This window comes from Lepidochelys olivacea (assembly GCF_965140295.1).
Source record: "Lepidochelys olivacea isolate rLepOli2 genome assembly, chromosome: 5".
Classification (NCBI taxonomy): domain Eukaryota; kingdom Metazoa; phylum Chordata; order Testudines; family Cheloniidae; genus Lepidochelys; species Lepidochelys olivacea.
The window spans coordinates 16,463,312-16,490,356 of record NC_140415.1 but is presented as its reverse complement, the minus strand read 5'-3'; the positions used below and the strand labels follow the sequence as shown (position 1 = coordinate 16,490,356).

The following is a 27,045-nucleotide window of genomic DNA, read 5'->3' as shown; positions in this document are numbered from 1 at the left end:
TTTTTTATCTCGGAGTACTTTATATAGGCAAGTAGTAAGTTCCCTTGTCCCCCATCTTACAGGTGGAGAACTGAATTGCAGAAAAGGGGAGCAATTTACCCACGATCACACAGCAGGTTAGTGGTAGAATGGACAATAGGTTTCAGGTCCCCTGACGCCCAGTCCAGTACCCACTCTCCTAGACCATGCTGCCTGCTCCAAAGAAATTTTTTAAAGTTACCTGGAAACAGGATTAGTGGGGGATCATTGGCAGTTTCCCCCTCATTGCTTCCTGTGACATTATTATAGAGTTGCCCACTAACAAACACTCTGCTGTAGTTAATGTGGCAAAACCATTTCTATTATACTATTATAACACCCTCTTTTCATGCTTTCTCTCTCCTCTTTCCAAATGAGTTTTTTTAAAATAGGAAGTGAGAGGGTTTAGACATGCCCTTGGGAATTTGTAAACACACAGCCCTGCTGGTGTCGCTGTAGTGCTTAGTGAAGACACTACCTATGCTGATGGGAAAGCTTTTCCCATTGGCGTAGGAACTACTGCCCCAAGAGGCTATGTCTCTTTGACCTAGCACTGTCTACACCAGGGATTAGGTCAGTATAACTACATCTCTCAGGGGGGTGGATTTTCCACACCTTTGAGCAACGTTGTTAGAACAACATAAGTTCCTAGTGTAAAGCAAGCCTCATCAGGGATCCTAGTTTTCTGTGAGGGGGGGGGGGAAACAAAATTCTCTAATTTAAAAAAAACATAAAAATCCACGTTTTTCAGCAATTAAAATGAAACACTGAATTTTAATTTCCCTAGCCACAATATAGATAGGTATCAGTTGAACACCATGTTTTACTGATAAACAAGGTTCTATTGTGTATCTGACCCTCCATTATCTCTGTATTTAACCAAAGCACCAGCAGCCTGGGGCTGACAGCGGCGGGACTGGGGCTGTAGCTCCAGCTGTAAGCACTGCGTTGGGCTGACTGCACGTGTCACCCTCCATCTTAAAGTAAGGGATAGAAAGCACTTTGCCAGTCTTCCTGAGTAGCCCAATTTCTGATGATCTGATCTGTCCCTGGTCCCAATTAGATCAGATAAATGGGGTTCCACTGTAAATTTAAAGCACATTCAAAAATTAACCGCAAGAGGGGGAGGTTGCACCCCTTGAGTAAGTGACACTGGTATTTTTGGTAAAATTTAGCCAATATGCCTTTATTTTTTTTTTTCACAAAATGTAAAAACGAAAGATTCCCTGTAAAAATTCAAATTCTGTGTTTTCTCTGTGGGAAAAGGATTGCTAGGATCATGCTTGGTAGGCACCAAGCTTTTTTTCAAAAGCAAACCCTAGTGAAGCCCAGTCCCCTTCTGTGACACCACAGTGTGTGTTTCCCATTCCTTGGGTGACTGGGTTTGAAGTGACACCTGTTGGCTCCCCCTCCTTGAGGCTTGAATGTGCACATGGGCTCTTTTAGACTCCTTGGACTTGTTCGTTCTTGGTTGTGGGGGGAGGGAGGAGTGGTAGCTTGTCCCCAACACCACCTACTTGTGGTACTAAAAGGAGACATCACTCAGGAAGTTGTGCAGATCTGTGATCTCTCTCCTCCTTTTTCGCAAGAGGAATGAAATACATGATGTTGACATCTCAATGAGTGGGCCTCTAGGTTAACACCTCCCTGAGACAAATGGATGCAGTTCCCACACGTCAGAGCTGTTGTTACGGGCTTTCTGCAGGCTCGCATAGGGCTTGGCTACACACAGAAGTTTTACCACTTACTACAATGGTATAGTTGGTGCTGTAACTTGCTGCAACTGTGGATGCAGTTATATTGGTATGAAGCTGCATTACACAAGTATAGCTTGTTCCTGTATGGGAAGGTATGCCCATACTAATACTGTCCTCACCTTGATGGAGCGTAAAACACTCAGATTTGTAGGTCTTGTGGCGTTATTTTTCCCCCCAGCTATATATACTAAAGTAATTTTGTCATGAGCTTCCAGGGCCCAGTCCAGCAGCACCCAAATTCCCATTGAAATGGATGGGAATTGTGGGTTTGAAGGAATAGGGAAGAGCTCTCCATTTATGCAAACTATCAAAGAACATTTTAAAATCAAGTAGTCAGATTTTGCCCTGACTGGTCTGCGAAGCAGTTAGTTAAGAAAAAGCCATATATTATCTGCAGTTTCATGGCAGCTAGGTTCAGCTGGCCTTACCAGGTAGGTTTAATATTATTTTAACCAAATGTTTTGTAAATAAGTGCCTAGCTGCTACAGGGATAGGTCCAGTAATATGAACACAATGCATATTGTATTCATACCTCTCCAATGCCCCAGTTTCAAGGTAGGCCACTCACTTTACTCCTGAAGCTGCCCACGTTCCCCACACATTTGGTGTCCCTCTCTCATTGAACAATACTATTTGCATCGATAACAGGGAATCATGAAGGTTGTAGATTTCAGAGTGGTAGCCGTGTTAGTCGGTATCAGCAAAAAGAACAAGGAGTACTTCTGGCACCTTAGAGACTAACAAATTTATTTGGGCATAAGCTTTTGTGGGCTAAACCCACTTCATCAGATGCATCTTTGGGCATAAGCTTTTGTGGGCCCACGAAAGCTTATGCCCAAATAAATTTTAGTCTCTAAGGTGCCACAAGTACTCGTTTTTTTTGAGGTTATAGAATTATTTACGCTACATGAACAAATCGCACAGCATTTTAAGTTTTGTGGGGGTGAGGAGTGGGACTGCTGGGCAAAGTAGTAGGTGGTGCTGACACTTCCCAGAAGACCCTGTTTTCAGTTGCTTATAACTTTGCCAAGTTCTAACATTCTGGGAGGAAACTTTCCATGCCAGAGGTCAGCCTCAGGTAAAAATTTTTTTTTTTTAAATTTCAGTCAGTGGTTTAGCTGCTTCTGAAAACGAGGCCAGGGGAAAAATGCAATGTTTTGCCCATGTTTTTTTATTTTATTTTATTTTTTTTAAATCTCAAGGTCTTTCCAAATGCTATGGAGCAGGGACTTGAAATTTGGCCGAGGCGTGACCTTTGTGGCAGTGATGTGCGTTTTGCCAGATCTATGAAAATCTGTCCAAATTTGGCCAAGTTATAAATGACCTGAATTGAGAGCAGGGAGCCAATCTCTCTTGCAGTCTCAATGCACTCCGCACCCTGGTGGGGCCCAGGCAGAGGAGAGAAAGAAGCTGCCTGGTTCAGTCAGATGTGGAGAGGGCAAGATCCAAAACTGAATGGGGGAGTAGATTGGGAGGAGGAGCCTGGGGGACATTTGGAATAGGGGGAAGAACTGGGGTGGGAGACTGGGAGAGAGGGAAATGAGATTGTGAGTTGGGGGGCAGACTGGGACTGGCAGGACAAGGAAGCTGGGGGCAACAGAGGGGGTGGGAACCTCGGAAGCCACGAGATAGTGCTGTGGGGTGAGATTGGATGAGGAGTCAGAGGGAACTGGTGACCCATCTAGGGATCAGTATTATGGAATTTGTTGCCCCCTCCCCCCCCCCAGTTTTTTTTTTCACCTTGGAAACCCCTATGTTCAAAGAATACCATTAAGGTTACAAAGTCAAGCACTGACAATTAGGAAATGACAGAGTTGCCTGTGCAATGTTAATTGGGCCTGCTTGTGCACATGTACAGTCGTTAGTGACGGGGGGGGTCGCACACTTTTTTTCCTCACAGCAGGACCCTTGCCCCAGGCAGTGCACGTCCTGCCCTGGGAATAAATGCAGGTTGTGTGAAAAAGGAGGCTTTTCTTCGTTGGTTGCAGAAGCTGGAAATCGGGTAAGGAATGAGGCAGGGGACTGCAGGAAGAGAAAGGATGGTCTCTGTCTAGGCAGTTGAATGCTTCCCTGAAGAACTGGATTCTGTCTTTGCGTCTACCGCAGGGCGCCTGGTGTGATGCTGGACAAGTCGTCTCAACCCAACTTTTCACAGGATATTACCTGTGTTCCTCATTTTCTGGGTGCTCAGCTGGAACCCCTGAGATCTGATTTGCAGAAGTGCTGAGCGCTCAGCTGCAGCTGAAGTCAGGTGAAGCTGTTCTGTGAACATATGAAGTGCTGTATAACGCTACTTACTTCATAAAGTCAAGTCCTCGACACCTCAGATTGCGCATCCAAGATGAGTGGATACTTCTTGACTTCAATCTCTCTGTGCCTCAGTTCTCCATCTGTTAAATGGGGATAATACCAGCCTCTCTCGCCTCACAGGGTTTTTGGGAATATAGTATTTGTGAAGCATTCTTATACCATAGTGATGAGCTACATAGACAAACCCATGAGGAAATTAATAATTGTCTTCAGAGCAGGGTTTGAATCGTATGCAATAGTGTGTAAAAATGTCTGGGGACTTGCACTGAACAGGTATAAAACACAATATTGAGTAGCTGCTAATTTAACTGCACTGATGAAACAGGTTTCCTGTGGTGGAAAAATAGTATGGGTGGGGATGTCGTGTAATTAAAGGTTACAGAGTAACAGCCGTGTTAGTCTGTATTCGCAAAAAGAAAAGGAGTACTTGTGGCACCTTAGAGACTAACCAATTTATTTGAGCATAAGCTTTCGTGAGCTACAGCTCACTTCATCGGATGCTCACGAAAGCTTATGCTCAAATAAATTGGTTAGTCTCTAAGGTGCCACAAGTACTCCTTTTATTCATGTAATTTTAATGTAAGATTATCAAATGCATACACACATGGGGACCAAATTAAGGTTGCACAGATAACCTTCTGGCATTGCTTGACTATGCAACCTGAATGTTCTTTAAACATAATTTTTTGTGTGTGTTGCGTAATACTGTGTGTGTATTTCATAAAAAAATTAAAACATGTATGAATTTTTTGGTGTCCTGCCTTGGCTTGGTCTCTGACAACGTCCCCCACACTGGGGCCTTTGCAGATTTAGAGGTGTAATTGTATATTTGAGACATTTGGAGAAATCAAAAGTCCACTTACCTTTGAGGGGCATGCATGTGAATATTCATTGCAGCTCTTTGAATTAGATTTTTAATTCTCGTAAACCTTTTTAGGCATCACTTTTTATCTGACCTCTTTACAGCTGTTGTATCTGCTTTAATAAAGAAGCTATTAACGAATTAATGCGAAGCTGCTCTTTTGTGATAACATTGTAAATGTTTGTGCTTTGCCTACTTATGCTTTTTGTAGTACATCTTTCGTATTTCAAAAGCCACCTTTCTGTCATTCCATAAAAGGGAGCATTTGCTTTCTTAAAATTGTCTGAGAATTATGCTATTATTTTTACTACCTACAATGACCGGTAAATTGTCAGTGAAATCAAACTCAGATCACTTCACAAGTTAGAACATAGTTGTGTATCATACTGTACTCGATCTTATAGTTAGTTAGTAACAAGCAAGTGAACCAGTCTAGTCAAGAAGCAGTCTGATTCATGACCATAATGTTGTGCTGTATGTTCAGGTAGGTCTTGATCTTGCTTCCACTGAAGCCAATGACAGAAACTTCCATTGACTCTGCAATGAGAGTAGGATTGTATCCCTAGGGAATAAGTATATTTCTGACCTAAGTGGTTTTCTTGAATTTTTCTTTTCAGTACACAAAGGTTTGGATTCCTGACCCTGATGAAGTGTGGAGATCAGCAGAAATTATCAAGGATTACAAAGAAGGGGATAAAAAGCTACATCTGAAATTTGAAGATGACGCTGTAAGTTAATTAAAATTATATATATTTCCCTTTTCAGTGGTAGATCTAAACTTCAAATGATCGTCTGAATGAGCCTGAATCATTACAAGTTCTTGGTGTATTTTTAAAAAAAGTCCGTCGTACATCACTTTGCAACAGTCTTGGGTTCTCAAAGATATTTGTATTCAAATCAAAGGTTTCCTGCCTTGCAGCCAATCTTCTTTGACTTGATTCTGCGGTGAAGTTACTCTGTGTGTGTGTGTGTGTGTGTGTGTGTGTGTGTGTGTGTGTGTGACATCCAGGTAATTTTCAAAACAGCAGACTGTCACAAACACCAGATTATGACTCTGCTGGCACATGAAATGGAAGGAGTAAATATTACTTATGGGTTTGAATAAGCAATATGAATCAGAAGTAAAAGCCAACAGAATACAGAAAAAAAAAATAACTGGCCAAGTAACACTTTTTTTTTTCTTTCTGTGTATGCTCAGCCTTTTCAGGTTTACTCCAGTGTAAACCCCTGATCTCATTTCAGTCCTTGTCTTTTTTGTAAAAAAGGGTGCTAAAGGAGGGTGACAAACAGGAAATTCCTCTCTGGTGTTACTCTACAATCTTTAAATGAACTTGTCAGAAAAAGTAATGCCAGTTTATTCCTTATAAACTGTTTGGTGCTTTCCCTCTCCAACATGTATACACTTATTACATTAGAGATTCTGGCCCTAATCTTTAAACTCACTAGTGGGCGGGACCTGGTTATCTTGGATATCAGCTTTCCAACCACAGCCCATTGAGACAGGGCACTCAGTGGGGAAAATGCAGTTGATGGAGTCCAGCATGAAACATTTTGACTGGAGGGCCTTCTTTAATGGAATTACTTGCCTAAGGCCACATCTACACTACAAACTTTTGTTGGCTATGTCAAGGCATGACGAATTGTGATGGACGTAGCTGTGCCAGCAAAAGCCCCTCGCATAGATGGGGGTTATAACACAGATCCTGTATAGCTTATTTAGCTTAGCGGGGCAAGGGAAGGAGGGGAAAGCTGGGATAAGCTATATGGTTAAAAGCATAGTTTTGCCAGTATAAGCAGTATCCCCACTAGGAATGCCTTGCCAGTATAATGTACCAGCAAAGCACTCCAAGTGTTGCCCAAGACCACATGCTCATTTCACATCTGTCATCCAATTCCTTGCTAGGATACGAGCGCTGTCCAAGTGTAGGAATGGTCAAAGTTTTTTAAAAGAATTCAAGCCTGTCTATTTTCAGAGTACTTTTCAAAAGGCTTTCCTTGCTAACACAGGCTGAAATCAACCCAGTATCCTAATCTGTGGGCAGCTGCTGCTGATAATAGAGAACATTAAAAAAACCCAAATGAGTAGAGTCCTGCTGGACGGATTTAGGAAAAACCTTTTTTTAATCCAGTTCTTATAAATACCATGTTGATTGGAAGAAGAGCCTACATAAATGAGGTCTGTAGACCTATGATCTGTAGCTAGGTTATTTGAAAAGTAAGACTGATCAATGATTGAGTACCTTGACTATGTTCCTAGTGTTGAGCTGAGGATTCATACTTGGGGAGAATGGATGGTCTGTTATGATGTCGCCTTTTTCAGCTGAATATGAACTTGTTCTGCAGGACAGCATCATGCTGAGACAATCACATTGCATTAGCATGTGGCAAAACCAACATCATGATGAAACTGTATCATGTCATGGTGGTACAGAGTTGGCTATGGGATTTACTTCAGGGCTACCTTTATGATTTCACTGCATCAAAATTTGGAGGATCATGGAAAACAGTGGTAGAGGGCAGCCAAACCTCTGACTGTCTCAGCTCCTGAAGTGCATGAAGCTCCCAGCTCCCCACAGATTTACAGTCTGAGAAAACTGGACAGCTCTGCTCAGGAAATTCCCAGCACTGCTACTGTCCACTGCTTTGACAGATGTGTAATTTCTTAAAGAAGGACAGAGGAGGCTTAATCTTATTGGGTGTAGAGGGTCATCATAGGCCTGTGCACTGCTTATGCCCTAACTTGAGCATTTAAGTGCAACAGGCTTCCACTTGGCTCTATGCACAAAGGGAAGTTTCACCCACTTGTCATCTCTAAACGCCGAGGGTCAACTCTACTGACACTCTTTTGTTACAAAGATCAAGTGCCACTGAAACTACTAAGCGCACTCCAGTTAAATTGATGTTCTGTTGAGGAACATTAAAGGAACTAAATTCCCCAACCAGCCAGCTTGATCTTACTGCTTTAGCACAGCCTACCATCTGTGTGACTGGTATAATCGTGCCAGGAAATATATTTTTCACGAACAGCTTCATCTAAATTGGTTTTTCCATTGAGCAGGCAATTTTTTTTTAATCGTCCAGGGGACGATCTGCTGTGTTACTAGAGCAGTTAACAGACACTGCTTCCCCAAACTGAAAATGCTCCAAGGGCTGTGTGAATAATTCACGGCTCCTGCCAATGAACCAGTTTCACACTGGCACATAGTGTGTTACCCTCTTACTGAACAGGCAACCGGGGAGCAGGAATGAGAGATGCTTGATTAGAGTGTTATGAAAACAATTCTTCTTTTTGGTTCAGTATAAGCAGAGAGGCCAGTAGCAGTATGTCAGAGTGCCACTGTCCCTGGGAAAGCAACATAACGCACCTTGGAACTGAGTGACGAGATTGGGGACACATTCGTTTGCGCAGCCAGATAGTCTTCTCCTGTGGTTGTTAATCTGCCAAGGGCCATCCATAAATGTGTAACACATGTGCCACTCCACAGGACCTCCTCGCATTCTTTGTCCCCCTTTCCCTCCTGTCCAATAGGTAGATTTCATGGGGGGAAATCTGATTTCACGGTCCATGATGTGTTTTTTCACAGCCATGAATTTGGTAGACCCCTAGTTATGGACGTCTGCCAGAGCCTGCCCCCACTCCCCAGTGTCAGACTCTCCGCAAGACTCCAGAACCCAGAGCCAACCTTGGAGCTGCCAGCCTGACCAGCTGTTAGACTCTCCTACTTTTCACTCCCTCTGGCTAACAAGTAATGAAATCCAGTGATGTGATTAACATTCGTGTGCAAAACAGTGGTGTCTCTCTAGTATAAATGTGTTCCAGGTTTTCCAGCCTACTCCTTTATCTGAGGCCCCCACTTCAAATAAGCTGCCCATAGGAACTCATCTTTCTCCTCTCCACAAATGCGGTGTCCTTAGAATAGTAGTCTAGTGCCTGTGCCCTTTCCAACAATACACACACGTTCCTCTCCCCAATCATCCCACAGAGCTGCCTGCCCTTACATCGTACTACCAGAGAGAATGAGCAGGAAACTTTCTGCTTTATTGCCAGCTGTGGATTCCTTCATTTCCATAATCAGTTACCTTTCTTCTGCTTCTGAGACAATCGAACAAGGATTCCGTGAAGAACAGCGAGCCCAGTAATTCAGGACAGTGCTCGTATCCTAGCAAGGAATTAGGTGACAGATGTGAAATGAGCATGTGGTCTTGGCTCAGTTCGTGTTGCCCATCTCACAACTGGAACTAACTGGCTTGATTGGATAAAAGTGCGTGCTTGGCTGGCTTTCCTTTTACCTCCTGGAGCTCTCCATCTAAATCAGGGAATGGGGGCTATGTGGGTGAAGCTTGCACGGCCAGAGCCTCTGCTGTATGTGAAGGCTCCAGTTCCGCCAGTCTGGTAACATTCATCGCTTTTTCAAATTCCATGTAGTTATTTCCCCCTCTTGGGTTTTGTGGGGATTCCAGCATCTTAACACTTCAAATCCTTCAGTGTTCAGGTGAACCTCATAGAAAAGGTCAGGGTGAGTCCTGTCAATTCTGGGCAATGTATCTCTGGCTGGAGGTAGTGGTGGTAAAGAAGGGAAGGTCAGAAGACTGCTTGCTGTTTTATGTTGTGGAAACTGCATAGCTGCTGTGGCCAGGACATAAAGGAATGAGTCACGTCAATATTATGGCAGAGTTTATTTGATATAAAACCATTAAGATACCTTAAGTTTGTTGGATGGGCACATTCATCTTTGGATTCACGCTGTCAGATTTAGTGTGTGTTCCCTATGATGCTGCTTTGCAGTTAACTCAGCTTCCTTTAGAGAAGACTGGTTAAATTCTAAAGGTCTGTTTTCTGCTCTTAAAAGATGTTGATAGCTGTTTCCTGCTGGTACAGGTCTTATAAATGGAGTAGGATGAACAGTCCATACCTAAAATATGGCATGATAAAAGTTCAGCTCAGCTCCTGTCATTCTGATAGATAACATTACAGGGCCACCTGTGCCAAACTGAAGTAGTTTGTTAGAGCTGGACTAAGGCTTGGGGTTTTTATTCCACCGTTATTTTATGTTGTTTAATGGAAATCTGTCTTTCAGGCTATTTTGTAACCATTCAATTTACTGTAGGTTTTTCAGTTAGTGACATGTCTGTCATATCCTTCAGAGCAATAGCTATATAGCCAAGTTGGCTTCATAAATTGAATAAAGGCTCAGGTCATTTTTAAAAAAGACAGATTTACATGGCTGGATAACAGGGGTCTTTCCCTTTTAATATTTCTCCTGTGCAGATGGTTTTTATTGTTGAGACCATTCTTATGAAGTCCCTGCTGAGTGTGATGAGTGCATGTTGGCCTGATAAACTTTAGAGTAGCATGGAGTGACAGACGCATGCATCAAATGAAGGTTACATGAACATCAGGATATCTTTCAGGGAATTGAAAGCCTTTGGTTCCTGAAAGTTGAAATGTCTCCGCTGTTGTTACTAGCTCCTTTTTCTTATCCTTTTCATCTGAGTGAATTTTCATGGATTTATGATTTTCCAGCAGGCCTGTTCCTGGCTGCTTTGTGTATATCATGAATCTCTTTCTGGAGTGATGAACTCAGTGTTGCATAGTCCATGGGAATCCTAGGCTCTCAAAAATCCTAATGCAGGACTGTGGGGATTATCTCCTGGAACTCAGTTGCAGCAGTAAAGATTTTTGTAAAGGTCAAGCTTCACTGAGATTCTCTCAGGAGTGGAAAAACTCAGTCTGCATGCTGCATGGGTGGTGCTGCTCCTATGCATCTTGAAAGAGACAGCATGGCCTACTGAATAGGATAATGGGTTGGGGCTTTGGAGACCAGGCTCTGTTCCCATCTCTACCACTGACCTGCTATGTGGTGATGGGCAAATTACTTCATCTCTCTGTGCTTCTGTTTTTCTTCCCACCTTTTGTCTGTCTTGTCTATTTAGCTAGTAAACTCTTCAGGGCAGGGTTTATCTTTTAATTGAGCATAATGGGGTTCCAATCTTGGTTGGGACCTCTTGCGGGGTCGGAGGAATCAAGACTTCACATTCTTGTGTGGTGATTACTTTGCTTATGGCACCAGACTGGCCAAAAGCTGAGTGTGATCTGATCTGTGTTGTAGCTTTGTTTCTGCTGGCAGTTGGACTAGTAACTCTGAATGTGCCACATGGCTTCATTTCTGCAGTACGTTTCATACCAAAAGGGTCTTAGTGTGTAAAGTTGAGGTGACATCAGTGCAGAACTGAAATAACAATAGCAAGCTGTCCCAGAGGAAGAAGCTGTGGAGGGTCAGTTAGGGAAGAGAGGAGAGCTAGGAGGAAGACGTTTTAGGAGGAGGATTTTGCACCAGCAATGGCAGGATAGTTGGAAGGGACAGAGGAAGCAGCGTTAATCAATGGGAAAGGGAGAGGAGCAACGTCTGAAGCGGGATGGCACTGTTCCTTTGAGAGGACAATTTTTAATTGGAACCAAAAATGAGTGATGAAGTTGGGTGGTGGGTTTTTTGGTGGGTTTTTTTTTTGTGTGTCTTCATTCTACTGTCCTATTTGTCTGTTTTGTCCTCCTCTTCAGTCCTGTCTCCCGTTTAGATTGTGGTCCTTGACAGCGAGGACTGTCATGTTTGTTACATGTCTGGACAGTGCTTAGCACATCGAGGGCCCTGATCTTGGATGGTAGTTTTGAATGTGGGAAAGATAGGGCCATGTGTTAAATCTGACGATGGTATCTGGGCAGGGAGGAATTGGGGAGTCCACAGAGGAGGCTCTCTGCAGCCATCAAGGTGAGAGAGGGGTGAAAGGGAGGGTAAAGACTTCAGCGGATGAGGAGTCAAGGCAGTGGCAACAGGGAGGCCTCAGTTTGTCACATCACTTCAAGAGAATCTCTGTTAAATATTCCATGCTATTGGCTGAGGAACTGAAGGCCTGAAACGTGGCAGAGCCGGCATATCTTCTGAGGATTGAAAGATGAACTCTTCTTCTATAAGCATCCATTAGCTGCCAAAATATTAATTGGAGCTGTTTGTTAGATTGTCCAAGAGGCAAATGAGCAGAACGTACTCGACACAGTCGGCAATGAATGGCCATGGTATGCTTTTCCCTACCTAGTATTCATGCGTATGTCACCCACTGATCACCTGCCTACGTCCCCTCTGCTCTAAGCACTATCTGTTGTGCCATTGCTAATATGTTCACTTTTTCCTGTACGTGCCTATATAACTAAACCAAACGGCTTGTTGGATAAAATGAATGGCATGGGAATTCTCATCTGCCTCTTCCTGCTGTCACAAGCAGGGTTTCACCATTGCTGGAGGAACTCAGAGTTTTCAGGGGGGCAGGAACATAACTCATCTGAAGCGTAAACAAACGTTAAATGTTTTCAGTAAATACTAAACTGGAAACTTCCCAAGACGACATCTGTCTCCTAAGTGTCTGAGAGTGGAAGTGCCCAAGGGGAAGTTGACAAAGGTATTTACAGATAAAGGGGGAAAAGTCATGCTGATTCTAATCAGTGGCTCTGCTGTTCAGTTGGGGAAGAGCCAAAACTCTTTAGCCTATGGTGAGCCATATGTTTTAATGCCATTACCATGTTCCTCACGTAAGTCTACAGTGCTCCTGTGTTGGCTCCTTTGCATCCTTTCCCCATTGTCAGAAGAGACTGAAGGGAGTATAGAGCATAATGTGTTTGAAGTGACTTTAATTAAAAAAAAAAAAGTCAACAAATAACTTTGTCAAAGGGAAGGACTCTGGATTCTGTGACTCTAGCTGATCTTAGAGGAGGATAAATAAGGATGCACATGTCAGATTCATTTATGCTTTTACTGTTTTTGGTATATGGTACTGTGTGTTACTAACACTTTGAGGTAGCTTGTGCCATCTCCTTCCTTGGCCACCCCTAAAAACTTCCTGGGTTTGATTTAGAAAATGAGATTAGATAAATTTATTCAGTAAGGATGAAATTCACCCTTCAGCAGTGAATTTTGTCCTTTGTGCAATGTCCAGAGTATTTGCCCTTATTCAGTACTGGGAAATCCCTAAGGAATACAGGAAATAAGAAAGCGATATTGTTTAGTTATCCAAAAATAATTGGAAATATTTTTTAAAGGGTGACCATTGTAGGTGCACAGAACTCCTCTTCACTTCGGTAAGCAATATGTGCATGTTTTATCTATCTGGGCAGCATCTAGCACAATGGGGCCTGGATTCTGGTTGGGGCCTCTAGGTGCTGATGTTATACAAATAATCTGTTGAGGGCAGAATTACCCCTACATGAGTTTTAAAAAAAAAACTAATATGAAGAAGCTAGACGGTTCTTATTTTTTAACCATTTTTTGTGTGCAATTTGTATTACTTCAGATCTACGAATATCCAGTTGATCTCAAAACCAATCAACTGCCTTTCTTGCGTAATCCAGATATTCTGGTGGGCGAAAATGACCTGACAGCTCTAAGTTATCTCCATGAGCCTGCTGTCCTACATAATTTAAAGGTTCGATTCTTGGAATCAAATCACATCTATACCTACTGTGGTGAGTATTACAATATATCTACATCAGGGTTTGTGGATTTTTTTGCACTGTTTAATAATTTCTTATATGCTAATACTGATCTTTTTATAACAACTTTATATTTACATAGCTCCTCTTATCTGAGGATTTTACCATATACAGTAAAAGCTGTGTTATCCAGCACTTTACCAGCTGGAAAGCTCTAGACACCAGCATTTCTGATATCCATTAAAAGTCCAGTTGGTGCAGGGCCGTCAGGTTCCCTACCTGGCTCTGCATGTCTCCCCGGAAGTGGCAACATGTCCCAACTGCTCCTAGGCAGAGGAACGACTACAGGGGCTTCGTGTGATGCCCCCACCCCAAGGGCTGGCTCTGCAGCTCCCATTGGTCGGGAACTGCGGCCAATGGGAACTGCAGGGGAAGTGCCTGTGGGTGGAGGCAGTGCTCAGAGTCACCTGGCGATGCCTCCACCTAAGAGCAGCAGGGACATGTCACCGCTTCCATGGAGCCGCCCAAGGTGAGCACCGCCTTGATCCAGCACCCCAAAACTCCTCCCACACCCCAACCTCCTGCCCCAACCCCTCTCCTGCACCCAAACTCCCTCCCTCTTAATTAACTGGAATTTTTGACTCTCTCACACGCACACACCCATTCCACCAACATGCCAGATAACAAAGCTTTTATCGTATTCATTAATTAAGCCACACAATGCCTCTTTGGAAGTGATGATGTAATACCTGTCTTAAGGATTAGAGTGACTGAAGTGCAGAGAGGTCACTAGCAGAAGTAGGAGTAGAACCCAGGTGTCCTGTTTCAGCCCATAAAAGGTGTTAGGCCAAGTCTAATTTCTGTTTATTTCTTAACCTAAGTTACTCTAAGTATAAAGGAGTGGGAAATTGAGCTTGTTAGTGTGAACACAAGTTAGAGAGAGAAGTCGGAGACCGTAAGATGGGAAATTTGAAGTTAGCCAGGATGTAACCCCGGGTTACATTTTGGTTATAACTGGTTTTAGCAAGGGTTTTTATAAATGTTTTTTTGAGAATTTGGAATGTTATTAAAACGCTATCTATATTGATAGCAGGAGAAGGACATTGATTCAGATGTTAATTTAAATAATGTGTGTGTTAAGAGCCAATAAAGAGATGGTGGAAATGTGAAAATGGTAATGGCTATGTTTAATGTTAATTAGTATTATAATGGGTTATAAAAGGAGTAGCCTTGCTAAATTGCAAGAGAGCTCCAATTAACACCAAAAGGGTATTGTTAGGTTACAGGATTATAAACTATACTTCATTCTGTTGTCAGTGGACTGATCACCCATTGATATGCTCTTCCCTCTTTGAAAATGAGTATAATTGTAGTACCTGTGTAAATGATAATTGTATGCCTGTTTGCTGAATTAATAATTTTTCTCTGAAAGTTTGGTTCTGTCATTCAAAGTGCCATCCAGGGTCTTCTATTTAATTAAATTGTCTGTAATGGACCTAGGGGCTTGAATTTGAATCATAGAATCATAGAATATCAGGGTTGGAAGGGACCCCAGAAGGTCATCTAGTCCAACCCCCTGCTCGAAGCAGGACCAATTCCCAGTTAAATCATCCCAGCCAGGGCTTTGTCAAGCCTGACCTTAAAAACCTCTAAGGAAGGAGATTCTACCACCTCCCTAGGTAACGCATTCCAGTGTTTCACCACCCTCTTAGTGAAAAAGTTTTTCCTAATATCCAATCTAAACCTCCCCCACTGCAACTTGAGACCATTACTCCTCGTTCTGTCATCTGCTACCATTGAGAACAGTCTAGAGCCATCCTCTTTGGAACCCCCTTTCAGGTAGTTGAAAGCAGCTATCAAATCCCCCCCCTCATTCTTCTCTTCTGCAGGCTAAACAATCCCAGCTCCCTCAGCCTCTCCTCATAAGTCATGTGTTCTAGACCCCTAATAATTTTTGTTGCTCTTCGCTGGACTCTCTCCAATTTATCCACATCCTTCTTGTAGTGTGGGGCCCAAAACTGGACACAGTACTCCAGATGAGGCCTCACCAATGTCGAATAGAGGGGGCCGATCACGTCCCTCGATCTGCTCGCTATGCCCCTACTTATACATCCCAAAATGCCATTGGCCTTCTTGGCAACAAGGACACACTGCTGACTCATATCCAGCTTCTCGTCCACTGTCACCCCAGGTCCTTTTGCGCAGAACTGCTGCCTAGCCATTCGGTCCCTAGTCTGTAGCTGTGCATTGGATTCTTCCATCCTAAGTGCAGGACCCTGCACTTATCCTTATTGAACCTCATCAGATTTCTTTTGGCCCAATCCTCCAATTTGTCTAGGTCCTTCTGTATCCTATCCCTCCCCTCCAGCGTATCTACCACTCCTCCCAGTTTAGTATCATCCGCAAATTTGCTGAGAGTGCAATCCACACCATCCTCCAGATCATTTATGAAGATATTGAACAAAACCGGCCCCAGGACCGACCCTTGGGGCACTCCACTTGATACCGGCTGCCAACTAGACATGGAGCCATTGATCACTACCCGTTGAGCCCGACAATCTAGCCAGCTTTCTACCCACCTTATAGTGCATTCATCCAGCCCATACTTCCTTAACTTGCTGACAAGAATACTGTGGGAGACCGTGTCAAAAGCTTTGCTAAAGTCAAGAAACAATACATCCACTGCTTTCCCTTCATCCACAGAACCAGTAATCTCATCATAAAACTGAAAACTGAGTTTGGTTTATTACATTCTTAACTTTAACAACTTGACATGTATTGGGAACATTTAAAATTCAAGGTTAAGCTGTCCTCCTGTCTCTACATGTAGCCACCAGACCACACTCCTCCTATAGCAGGTTAAAATAACATTAGTGTCGGATTTAAGCCCACAAACCCAGAAAATATTTAGAGGAAGGCTTCTGATTCTATCATCCTCTCATGCTGTTGTCCATAGTTTTTGTAGCACACCTACTCTCTGATCCATGTAGACAACCCTCCCGAATCCATGGGGATCCCATGGATTGATTGATTTCCCCCTGGCCTGGATAAGATTACAGGATGGGGTGGGATGCCATGTTTTTGGATGACTGTGGTTCCTAAGCCCAGTGGTGTGACTGTATGATGAACTGAGCAGTCTGGATTTCCTACAGGAAGGGAAAGGAAGTTTTTAAAGATTTTTTTTTTTAATTCATATCTTTCATGTTCCTTTAACATGATATGTGCATTTAATTTCTGTTAATCTTATGGTTTTGCATTTTCATCTGAAATCCAGAAACCAAAATATTTTGGGTTCAGTGGATGTTCAATTATGTGGATATGGCTTATCCACGGCAGTATCTTTCACCTTTTTGGGGGCAGGGAAATGCCCAAAGGGCCTACTTCATATGATGGACTTCTATTCATCTCATATATTTTATGCTCCTCTTCCATAGCTTAATGTGAGCCGTTCTTTTCACCAGTGTATTAACCATTTCTACATGATTCAAAGAAAAGCTGATATAAGAACCTGGACCCTTTTGTTCTATGCATTTTTTGAATCTCCTTGTATTAATAAAAATAAAAAAAAAGAAAGAAAGAAAAAAGGTTCTAAACTATTGTGACTTTATTTTAATTCTAATGTCTGCATGTTTGTCTGTTTTATTTAGGTATTGTTCTTGTTGCCATTAACCCATACGAACAACTGCCAATCTATGAACAAGATGTCATCTATGCATACAGTGGCCAAAACATGGGGGACATGGATCCTCACATCTATGCAGTGGCAGAAGAAGCCTACAAGCAAATGGCTAGGTGGGTGATATGTTGGTTAAGAGGCTTACACTCAGAACCATGGCTGTTCTTCCTTGGTGGTGGTCAAGATTATATAATTCCAATTCATACCAATGAAAATAGTGTAATTTATGGAGGACAAGGCAAAATTTTGCATCTCAGCTAGGAAGAAAACCCTACGCAATATCTGGGCCTTTTATCTTCATAAACCTAACAGAAAAGAAAAACTTACCTTGAGAGCCTTATGCCAGCCACCCCCCCTAAGTGGGGTGTACCACACTTTCTGCTCCCAAACTCACCTCAGCAGTCTTTCAGCAGTCCTTTGATCTCTGAGGATTCCAACTCTTTTGAAGTTCAGAATATCCTGGTTCCTGTGGCAGCATCCTATCTGGTTGTCTGCCTGATGCCAGTACACGTTGTGGTACACTAGCTTTCACTGGTCCCTAGTGGTTGTGGCAGCTTCAATAAACAAGCGTTTCACAATTCCTTTTTAATCAACTTTTTGCTGAGTCTGTAGATGGCCTCAATATGTGCTGAGTGGAGTTGTACATCAGACTGCCGCTCCATCCCATGTAGACAATTGGCTAGTGATGAGACACTGTAGGGCAGCCCACTAGTTCACGAGGTCATTGGGAACCCATACATTTTTTACAGCTGTGATTGACCCTAGAATCTCCGGTCACGTTGCCCCTATGTAAGCAGGGTGACCAGACATCCCGATAATAGGGGCTTTGTCTTACATACACAACTATACCTCAAAAAAAAGTGACCTGATACTTCACACTTGCTACCTGGTTACCCTAGGAGTGAGTTCCCACAAGGACACACAAATCGCTGTAAATGACTTGGAGCAATCAGTCTTGTACTGGAATTCTTGGGTTAAATAATCTGACTGAGACCAAAAACAATTTAAATCATCCATGTTGAAACCTGTAAGCTCATATGCCAGGTAGAGTTTAAAAAATCCACACGAGTGCTTTCATACATTGATGGAATGTCTTGCCTAGCCCTTCTTCAGCAGTGACCTAAGAGTGCATATCTGTGGTTCATTATGTTTTTACCACTGGTATTAGTTATAAGGCAGCTCTATCATCACTGCTACAAAAGCAGGACCGCAGTCCATGAGCCAAATTCAGGCCACCACAAGCCTGTGCAGCTCCACTGGCTGAAATGGCATGTTACCCACCCATTCCAGGTCTGCACTTGGGCTATTATATTAAAACTCAGTAGAAACTTTGAGTATTGCATTTGTTGAGAGCCAGGAGTCTATGCAACTGTTTGCTCTCTAAGCAAACATAAGAACGGCCATACTGGATGAGACAAAAAGTCTATATAGCCCAGTATCTTATCTTCTGACGGTGTCTTGTCTTGTCTTGTCTTACCACATCTTACCTGACTGTAAGAGCCTGCATAAGTATTTAATGCCTATTTGCTTCAGTCTTCACTAAAAAAAGGTTAATGATGACCAGATACTCAACACAATTAATATTAACAACAAGGGAGGAAGGAACATACACCAAAATAGGGAGAAAATAGGATAAAGAACACTGAGGTAAATTGCATGTATTTGAGTTGGCAGGACCTGATGAAATCCATCCTAGGGTATGTAAGGAACTAGTTGAAGCAATCTCAAAACTGTTAGCAATTATCTTTGAGAACCCATGAAGGACTGGTAAGGTCCCAGAAGACTGGAGAAGGGCAAACACAGTAACTCTCTTTAAAAAGGGGAACAAAGAGGACCTGGGGAATTATAGACTAGTCAGCCTAACTTCAATATCTGGAAAGATACTGGGATAAATGTATTAAGCGATCAGTTTGTAAGCACCCAGTGGATAATAGCATTATAAAGAATTTCCTTCTCTGTCGGACCTAGTGGATGGGGGTGCAGCAGTAGACGTGATTAAGACTGCGAATCATTCATCTTCCATGACCTCTGTGAATTTTGCAGCGCTGGTGCAGCTGACCCCAGGACTACCCCAGCAGTTGGGGAAACCCAGAGGCCAGCCGCACTGGCTGCTGCTCTTGCAGCCTCAGACAGCTGGTCCCCTTTCCTCCCCCACCAAGCGGCAGTCGTCTGCAGGAGCGCCCCAATCCCAGCAGGTAAGATTTAGTCACAGGTATTTTTAGTAAAAGTCATGGACAGGTTATGGGGCCGTGACTTTTTGTTTATTGCCCGTGAGACTTTCACTAAAAATACCCATGACTAAAACGTAGCCTTAGACATGGTATATCTTGATTTTAGTAAGGCTTCTGCACTGTCCCATATGACGTTCTTGTAAGCAAATAAGGAAATGTGGTCTAAATGAAATTACTATAAGGTGGGTGCACAACTCATTGAAAAAAACCATGCTCAGTGTAATTATCAATGGGTTGCTGTCAAACTGGGGGGGGATATCTAGTGGGGGCCTGCAGGGATCAGTCCTGGTACTTGGATAATGGAGTGGAGAGTGTGCCTATAAAAATTGCAGGTGACACCAAGTTGGAAGGGGATAGGATTAGAATTCAAAATAACCTTGAGAAATTGGAGAATTGGTCTGAAAGAACAGGATGAAATTCAATAAAGACAAGGGGAAAGTACTACACTTAAGAAGGAAAAACAACTACAAAATGGGAAATGACTGGCTAGGAGGTAATACTGCTGAAAGAGGATCTGGGATTTATAGTGGATCATAAATTGAATGAGTCAGCAATGTGATGCCATTGCTAAAAAGGCTAAATGTTCTGAAGTTTATTGATAGGGGTATTGTATGTAAGACATGGGAGATAATTGTCCCACTTTACTCTGCACTGGTAAGGCAATAGCTGGAGTACTGTGTCCAGTTCTGGGTGTCAGACTTCAGGAAAAATGTGGTTAAATTGGAGAGAGTCCAGAGGAGAGCAACAAAAATTATAAAAGATTTAACAATCCTGACCTATGGGGAAAGATTATAAAAAACACAAACTGGGCATCTTTAGACTTGAGAAAATAAGCCTGAGGGGGGGACTTGATAAGTTTTCAGGCATGTGAAGGGCTGTTAACAAAAGGACAGTGATCACTTTGTTTTCCATGTCCACTGGCTGTAGGACAAGAAGTAATGGGCTTAATCTGCAGCAAGGGAGATTTTGGTTAGATCAGGGGTCCCCAACAGATGGTGCCCGCCGGGGCAGTTGTGTGCACCCGCAGGACACACTGCCACCGAAATGCCGCCACCGAGCACGGCCACCTGAGAACCGCCCGCCGAAATGCCTCCGAGAAACGGCAACGGCGGCGGTGTGTTTGGTGCCCGCCGCAGTCTGTTGGGAATAGGAATGTGCTATTCCCACAGAAAGGTTGGGGACCACTGGATTAGATATTTTGAAAACCTTTCTAACTACTGAATAAGGGTAGTTTAAGCTCTGGAACAGGCTTCCAAGGGAGGTTGTTGAATCTCCATCACTGAAGGTTTTTAAGAACAGGTTGGACAAACACCTGGCAGGGATTTTCTAGGTTTACTTGGTCCTACATTGGTGCAGGACGCTGGACTCGATGACTTTTTCAAGGCCCCTTCCAGCCCAGCATTTCTGTGGGTCTGGTATTCTATAGTTACAACCTTTGATTCTTAGTGGAGCACTAATGCAAAAAACTCTGTTAAGCTTAAACCATTAAAAGTCTGACATCAACCCCTAAAAACAAGAAAATAAGCTAAAACATGGAGTCCAATCTTGATAGGTATTGAGTGCCCTTGGGTGCTATGTGTTGAGGGTAGCACTCAGCATGCTGCAGGATCAGACCCAGGGCGGATGATGCCCCTTGTTTCTCGGTGTTGCTGAGACCAGTGAAAGAGGACTTGCAATATTTAGATAGTTTTTCCTGTGGAATTTCTTGAGTATACTCATTATCACATTAGTGTTTTCTGTGTTTGATACACTTTTGTTTTATTTCTTTAAATAAAAGAAGGAAATAATGTGTCACTGAAACAGAGTATAAGACTTTATCCATGTATAATTGTTCTGTTGAGTCCCTCAGTGGCAGTGTGAAAGAAAGTATTTATTGATATAATGGAGTGTAGAAGAGTTTTTTAATACCCCCTATTGATATAATAGCAACTTCCCTAAGGAGCCCTACGGACCCTTTGCATGGATTACTGATAAAATACACTTCATTTTCCCCCTTTGGGTACTGACTGTTATTTCAATATGGATTTAATTTACATTATGTCAACAAATTATTGACCTCTAGATATGAAAGACCCGGACAGCTTTGATCTTGACATTGGGAGTTGATGTATTTAAGACCATAGTGAGCCATGTCATCTGTAGGGCGGTTTTCATTTTTGCAGCAAATATGTATTGAGGTAACCACACAAACTGTCTTACGATATTTAGAATTAACTACATGGCATTCCTTTACATGGGGAGGAATCTGTGCCAATGGAAGATGCTAAATGGGCAACAAAAGAAAATGAATGTTTCTCTTTATGCAAGCATGGGTGGCAGCAATGCGAGCTTCCTTGTACCACCTTGCCAATGTGTTTCAAACTTGCTTTGAGTGCACCATTCCTGGAGGTGAGAAATGGTTCAGTCCCCACAGCCACAGAATTCTGCTTGCCTCTGCTGTGACTTTTAACACAGGTAATGTGCTGGTTGTGGCATTTAGAACAGAAATGAGACCTTCAAGCCATTTTGAGGAGCCACCAAATAATTTCCTGGCGACAGTTTTTATATTTGTTGCTAGCTGACTGGGTGGGACTTGAACTAGTTACCTGGAGGTGGAATGTTTCCATATCCCATTGCCATTCTTTTAGTGAGTGAGTTCACCAGTGACTGATCGTGTATTAACTTGATGCCATTTTAAGACTTCCCAGAAAGCATCTGATATTGCAGGTGTTTTGTCTGCTGGTCGTAATTCTGAAAGATTTAAACCAAATCTGGTCACGTTTTTTCTCACTAGCTGAGGCAGTCAAGTTTTTAATCCTGAGCAGCTTGACAGGAAAGTTACGGGACAAATGTGTGAAAAATAAAAGATGTCAAATGTATGAAAAATATTGACACTATTAGCTCTTGTCCTGAGGAACTGTTTGGGAAAGGTTTGAAAACTTTTGGGAAATAAAAACAGATTTATGTCAATATTTCTAATCATTAAACAATTCCAGGCTGACTTGTTGCTTCAGCCACAAACTGCTGAGCCAGTCGTCACAATGGAGCGAGGACAGCTCTAGTGAACGTCCTGCACGCATGCTGAACACTGGATTATACAGGCATTACAGCTTCAGTGCAACCATCCATCTAAGTGAATAGAAGCATCCTTGCATACCGATGCAGAGTACTGGGAATTGTGGCCCTTTACAATGGCCTGGAAACCTTGTTAGCATTTTCCATAGAAAAATGTTTTGTCGAAATCGTAATGTTTTTTGCAGAAGTGTATGTGTTTCAATGAAAATCTTGTTGAAAAAGGTTCCTCAGGTCCAGGATGGAATTTCTGGATGGAGGGACTCCGGAATAGCCAATAGCTTGGTGGTTAGGGCATTCATCTGGAATGTGAGACGCAGGTTCAAGTCCTTGCTCTGTCTGATTTGGGACTTGAACCTGGGTCTCCCACATCCCAAGCAAATCCCTTGACCACTGGGGTATTGGCTGTTCTTATTCTTTCACAGCTGTGCATTGCAATAAAACCAAACTTCAAAACAGTGACATTTTTCACGAAAAGGAATTGTTGTTTTCCAGACAGCCCTAGTTATCATCGTTCTGGAGAACTGTGCTTAAACCTAGTTTACTTGACAGCTGCAAACAGCTTTCCTGGCCATTATAGGCAGGGTCTGTGGGTTTACCCGAGAGAGAGCATTTTTAAAATGTGTGAAATTTTGCCCAGGTTCTGCATATAATCCACCGTGAGGCAGAATTTTATTTTTATACTGTCATGCCTACAATGATGCTCTGCTGTTCTGCTTTTGGTCATGTGTGTTGGGATGCTAGGCTTGATTTTGTTTTGTTGGTTTTTTTTAAAAGAAATATTCTAAACTGGAAAAGCTATTATGTAAAAATGGCAGCATGAGTTTCACTGTTTTGTATCTGAATCACTTCAAATCTGCTCAGTGGAGAAATAAAAGGGTGATTATTCCAGATTTGCTCAGTTCTGCAAACGCAGCAAGGGGACTAGTTTTTTTTCTGGCTGGGTGGTACTTGGATCACCTATTATCAAGAGTAAAGTTTCAACAGTTGGAACCTGGCCAGCAGTACTATTGAGGGATGTCCCAGTGAAAATAGAATCCAGCTCAGTCCCCAATAGCTGTGGTGTTCTGTAGTGCAAACAGTAGTGTAAAAAATAGTAAAAACTTAGTTTGGTCTGTTAAAGTGAGCAGAGGGTGAAGGCTCAGCATCTTTGAAAATCAGGCCCCTATTTAAGTTATTTCATTTTGGGCACCAACAACTGAGACAGCCAAGATCACTAGTCACTTCTGAAAAAGTTGTCCCTTAATTCTACAGCGTGTTTCAGCTGAGAAACTCTGGTTTCCAGATGTTATTTCTCAGTATATCTCTAATATGGCACTGTACCAGTCAATGATTGACTGCACTAGGTGTGATAGACAGGGAAGCCAGGGAGCCTGACTCTAACCAATAGAAACCTGCCTTCCCGGTTTAAGTATATTAGCTTTGACTGCTGCCCCTATAATTTTGTGCTGCCTAAGCTCTGTAAGCTATGACATTTTCTCTTTGCAAAGGGACATCAGAATAACAACCTTCAAAAAACTAAAAATGATACCCTCTATTTGGAACTACTTTAGGTTCTTTATACTGGACTGATATTACAGTAATTGCAGACTTAGAAACAAAAGATAGGGACTCTAAATGGTTCTGTGGTGCAATTTTAAAGTGTGTTTTTGGAGGCTAGTGGTTATTTGAGTGAAACATGCCTGGGAGTAAGTGCACTGTGGGTCTTTTAAAATGTAACTAATTATATTTTATTCTAAAAAGCTTTCGGTGGTACTTGATGTTCTCAAAAGTTTGAACTCCTTGGAAGTCTCTTGTTTTCCTCCCTCTAGCAGCATAAGGACCGTGAGGGAGTTATATAATAAGTGTACTCGTTATGGTTGCACATTTGCTGGGATAGGGAATCTAATGTGTTGGGGCCTGCAGCAGTCAGATGGACCACTTGGGCATATTCTATGCCAATGGGGAGCCCCCCTCAAGTCTAATGGGACTTGCATGAATGCAGGGGTCTACCCATGAGGATCAGCTTGCAGGCTGGTGGCCTGAACATCTATTATACTCTGGTTTATTCATTAATAAGCTGCTATTCTTTTGATGTCATGGGTATTGTCATAAATATAAAGGGAAGGCTAACCACCTTTAAATTCCTCCTGGCCAGAGGAAAAACCCTTTCACCTGTAAAGGGTTAAGAAGCTAAAGATAACCTCGCTGGCACCAGACCAAAATGACCAATGAGGAGACAAGATACTTTCAAAGCTGGAGATGGGGGAGAAACAAAGGGTTCTCTCTGTCTGTGTGTTGCTTTTGCCGGGACCAGAGCAGGAATGCAGGTCAGAACTCCTGTAAAAAGTCAGTAAGCAATCTAGTTAGATATGCGTTCGATTCTGTTTTGTTTAATGATTGATAAAATAAGTTGTGCTGAATGGAATGTATATTCCTGTTTTTGTGTCTTTTTGTAACTTAAGATTTAGCCTAGAGGGATTCTCTATGTTTTGAATCTGATTACCCTGTAAGGTATTTACCATCCTGATTTTACAGAGGTGATTCTTTTACTTTTCTTTAATTAGAATTCTTCTTTTAAGAAGCTGATTGCTTTTTCATTGTTCTTAAGATCCAAGGGTTTGGGTCTGTGTTCACCAATGCAAATTGGTGAGGATTTTTATCAAGCCTTCCCCAGGAAGGGGGGTGTAGGGCTGGGGAGGATCTGGGGGGCAAGACGTTTCCAAGTGGGCTCTTTCCCTGTTATATTTGTTAGACGCTTGATGGTGGTAGCCGTAAAGTCCAGGGACAAAAGGTAAAATAGTTTGTACCTTGGGGAAGTTTTAACCTAAGCTGGTAAAAATAATCTTAGGGGGTTTTTCATGCAGGTCCCCACATCTGTACCCTAGAGTTCAGAGTGGGGAAGGAACCTTGACAGGTATAAAATGCTTAACTTGTCAAAAGTCTGCAATGGATGGAGATTTGAATTAAGACTAGACGAGCACAACACTTACACTATGTCTACACTACAAGCATGGGTTTGATTCCCTGCTCGTGTACACATACTTGTGCTTGATAGCTAGTACAAGCATAAATAGAGGGATAGCCACCTACAGCACAAGTAGCTACAGCAGTGGCATGGCTTAGCTGTTCCAAGTTTGTACTGGCAAGGCTCAGTGGCTTGTGCTACTGTTGTTGAGCCAGTGCGAATATGTGTATGTGACCTGGGGATCACACCCTAAGCTTGTCGTGTAGATGTAGCCTCGGACAGAGTCGCTAACCTGAGGTGATCAAACCTACACAAAATCTGAAAGGGGAAGCGCTGTGTCATAGATGAGCCTGGCTCCTTTAAGAGAGAGAGGGTCCAGAGCCCACCTGTGACTAATTAGTCACCACCTTGTCAGGCCTAATGAGGGATAGCAGGCCTCTATAAAGGTCAATAGAGAAGCTCCCTGGAGAGGTAATTAGAAAAAGCCACAAGAAGCCAGACAGACTCTGGCAGGATCCCAGGATGGGCTGGGGGAGAAGGAATTACAGAAGGGGATAGAGAGAGAAGGATCCCACAAAGGTTCCCCAGAAAAGGGGCAAAAACTGGAGTGAAAGACTGGGAATCCTAGATAACACTGCACCTAGCCCAGGTAGGGTGAAAGAGTTTGTGTGTTGTGATGGCATGGAGTAAGGCTGTATGAAACCCAGGTGGGCTAGATGATGATCTGTATCTAATCGCTCTGAGGGAGAAGATAAAAAGGCAAAGTCTGGAAGAGAAGGGCCTAGATCACACCTTGGCTGGGAAGGAGCAGGCTAGCAGCCAGGAAGGTCCTTGAGAGTCTGTGACTGTGATACTGTCTCTCTAACATATTGGATTTTTAGAAAAGAGATGGTCGAAATTTTTCAAAAATTCAAAATCTCTATGGAAACCTTCAATTTTTTTTTCCGAGAAAGGGTCTCAACATAATTTTTTTTTTTTTGACCAGCTCTAGTTAGTACATTAGAAGGTAAAGGACATGCACTTGGATTTCCAAAATACTTTTTGATAGGGTTTCTCACTGGAGGGCATGGAGAGTTTAAGGCAAAGTTTTATTCTGGGTTAAAAACTGGTGAAGTGGTAGGAAACAGTGGTAGTGATTAGATGGTCCTTGGAGTGCAACGGTATTAACAGTGGATAAATACTGGGACCAGTGTTACAGATTATATTATTGTTGCAGTGGCCACCATATGGTGCTTTGTTATAGTCTTACGACTTGGTGTGTGAGCAAGTTTTTAATCTTGGGAAAATGTACTGTTTGTTTTTCTTTGTTGTGGTTTCTGTGGGGAAGCTGTGGCAAGCAGCAAGGAAGTATACTTTTTGCCTTAACTTTCTAACTAAAGTCAGTTCTTGATGCTTTCTGGAAAACAGGTTTTGGTTTTGGACAAAGATTCTTGAAAGAGGGTATTACTTGAGTGTCACTTGTAATCATTTCTCTTTGGGGACTGGTGTACATGTGCAAATAGAACAAGAATATAATCAGCTGTCATTGATTTAGTCTCCAATCAGATGCTGACCGTTAAAGTCCTGACATGTGCTCCTTCAAGCAGTGAGACTGATATATACTAACCATATTGAGAAGGAAATGGAGAGTGAGTTGGAGAAGTTTGCTGTTAACACTAGTTACTTTGCTTAGTAAAAGCTATGCTGGATGATGAGATTTTTGAAGGATTTAAAT

General features: G+C 42.6%; 1 protein-coding gene across 1 annotated transcript in view; it reads left to right on the top strand.

Annotated features, from left to right (window-relative positions):
* MYO5B (myosin VB) overlaps window positions 1–27,045 on the top strand; it is a 363,824-nt gene that overhangs the window by 111,511 nt on the left and 225,268 nt on the right. Inside the window, exons 2-4 of the mRNA XM_084628998.1 lie at window positions 5,565–5,675; window positions 13,288–13,459; window positions 17,074–17,218. Coding sequence (XP_084485124.1) covers window positions 5,565–5,675; window positions 13,288–13,459; window positions 17,074–17,218 — 428 coding nt within the window. The remainder of the gene's footprint in view (window positions 1–5,564; window positions 5,676–13,287; window positions 13,460–17,073; window positions 17,219–27,045) is intronic.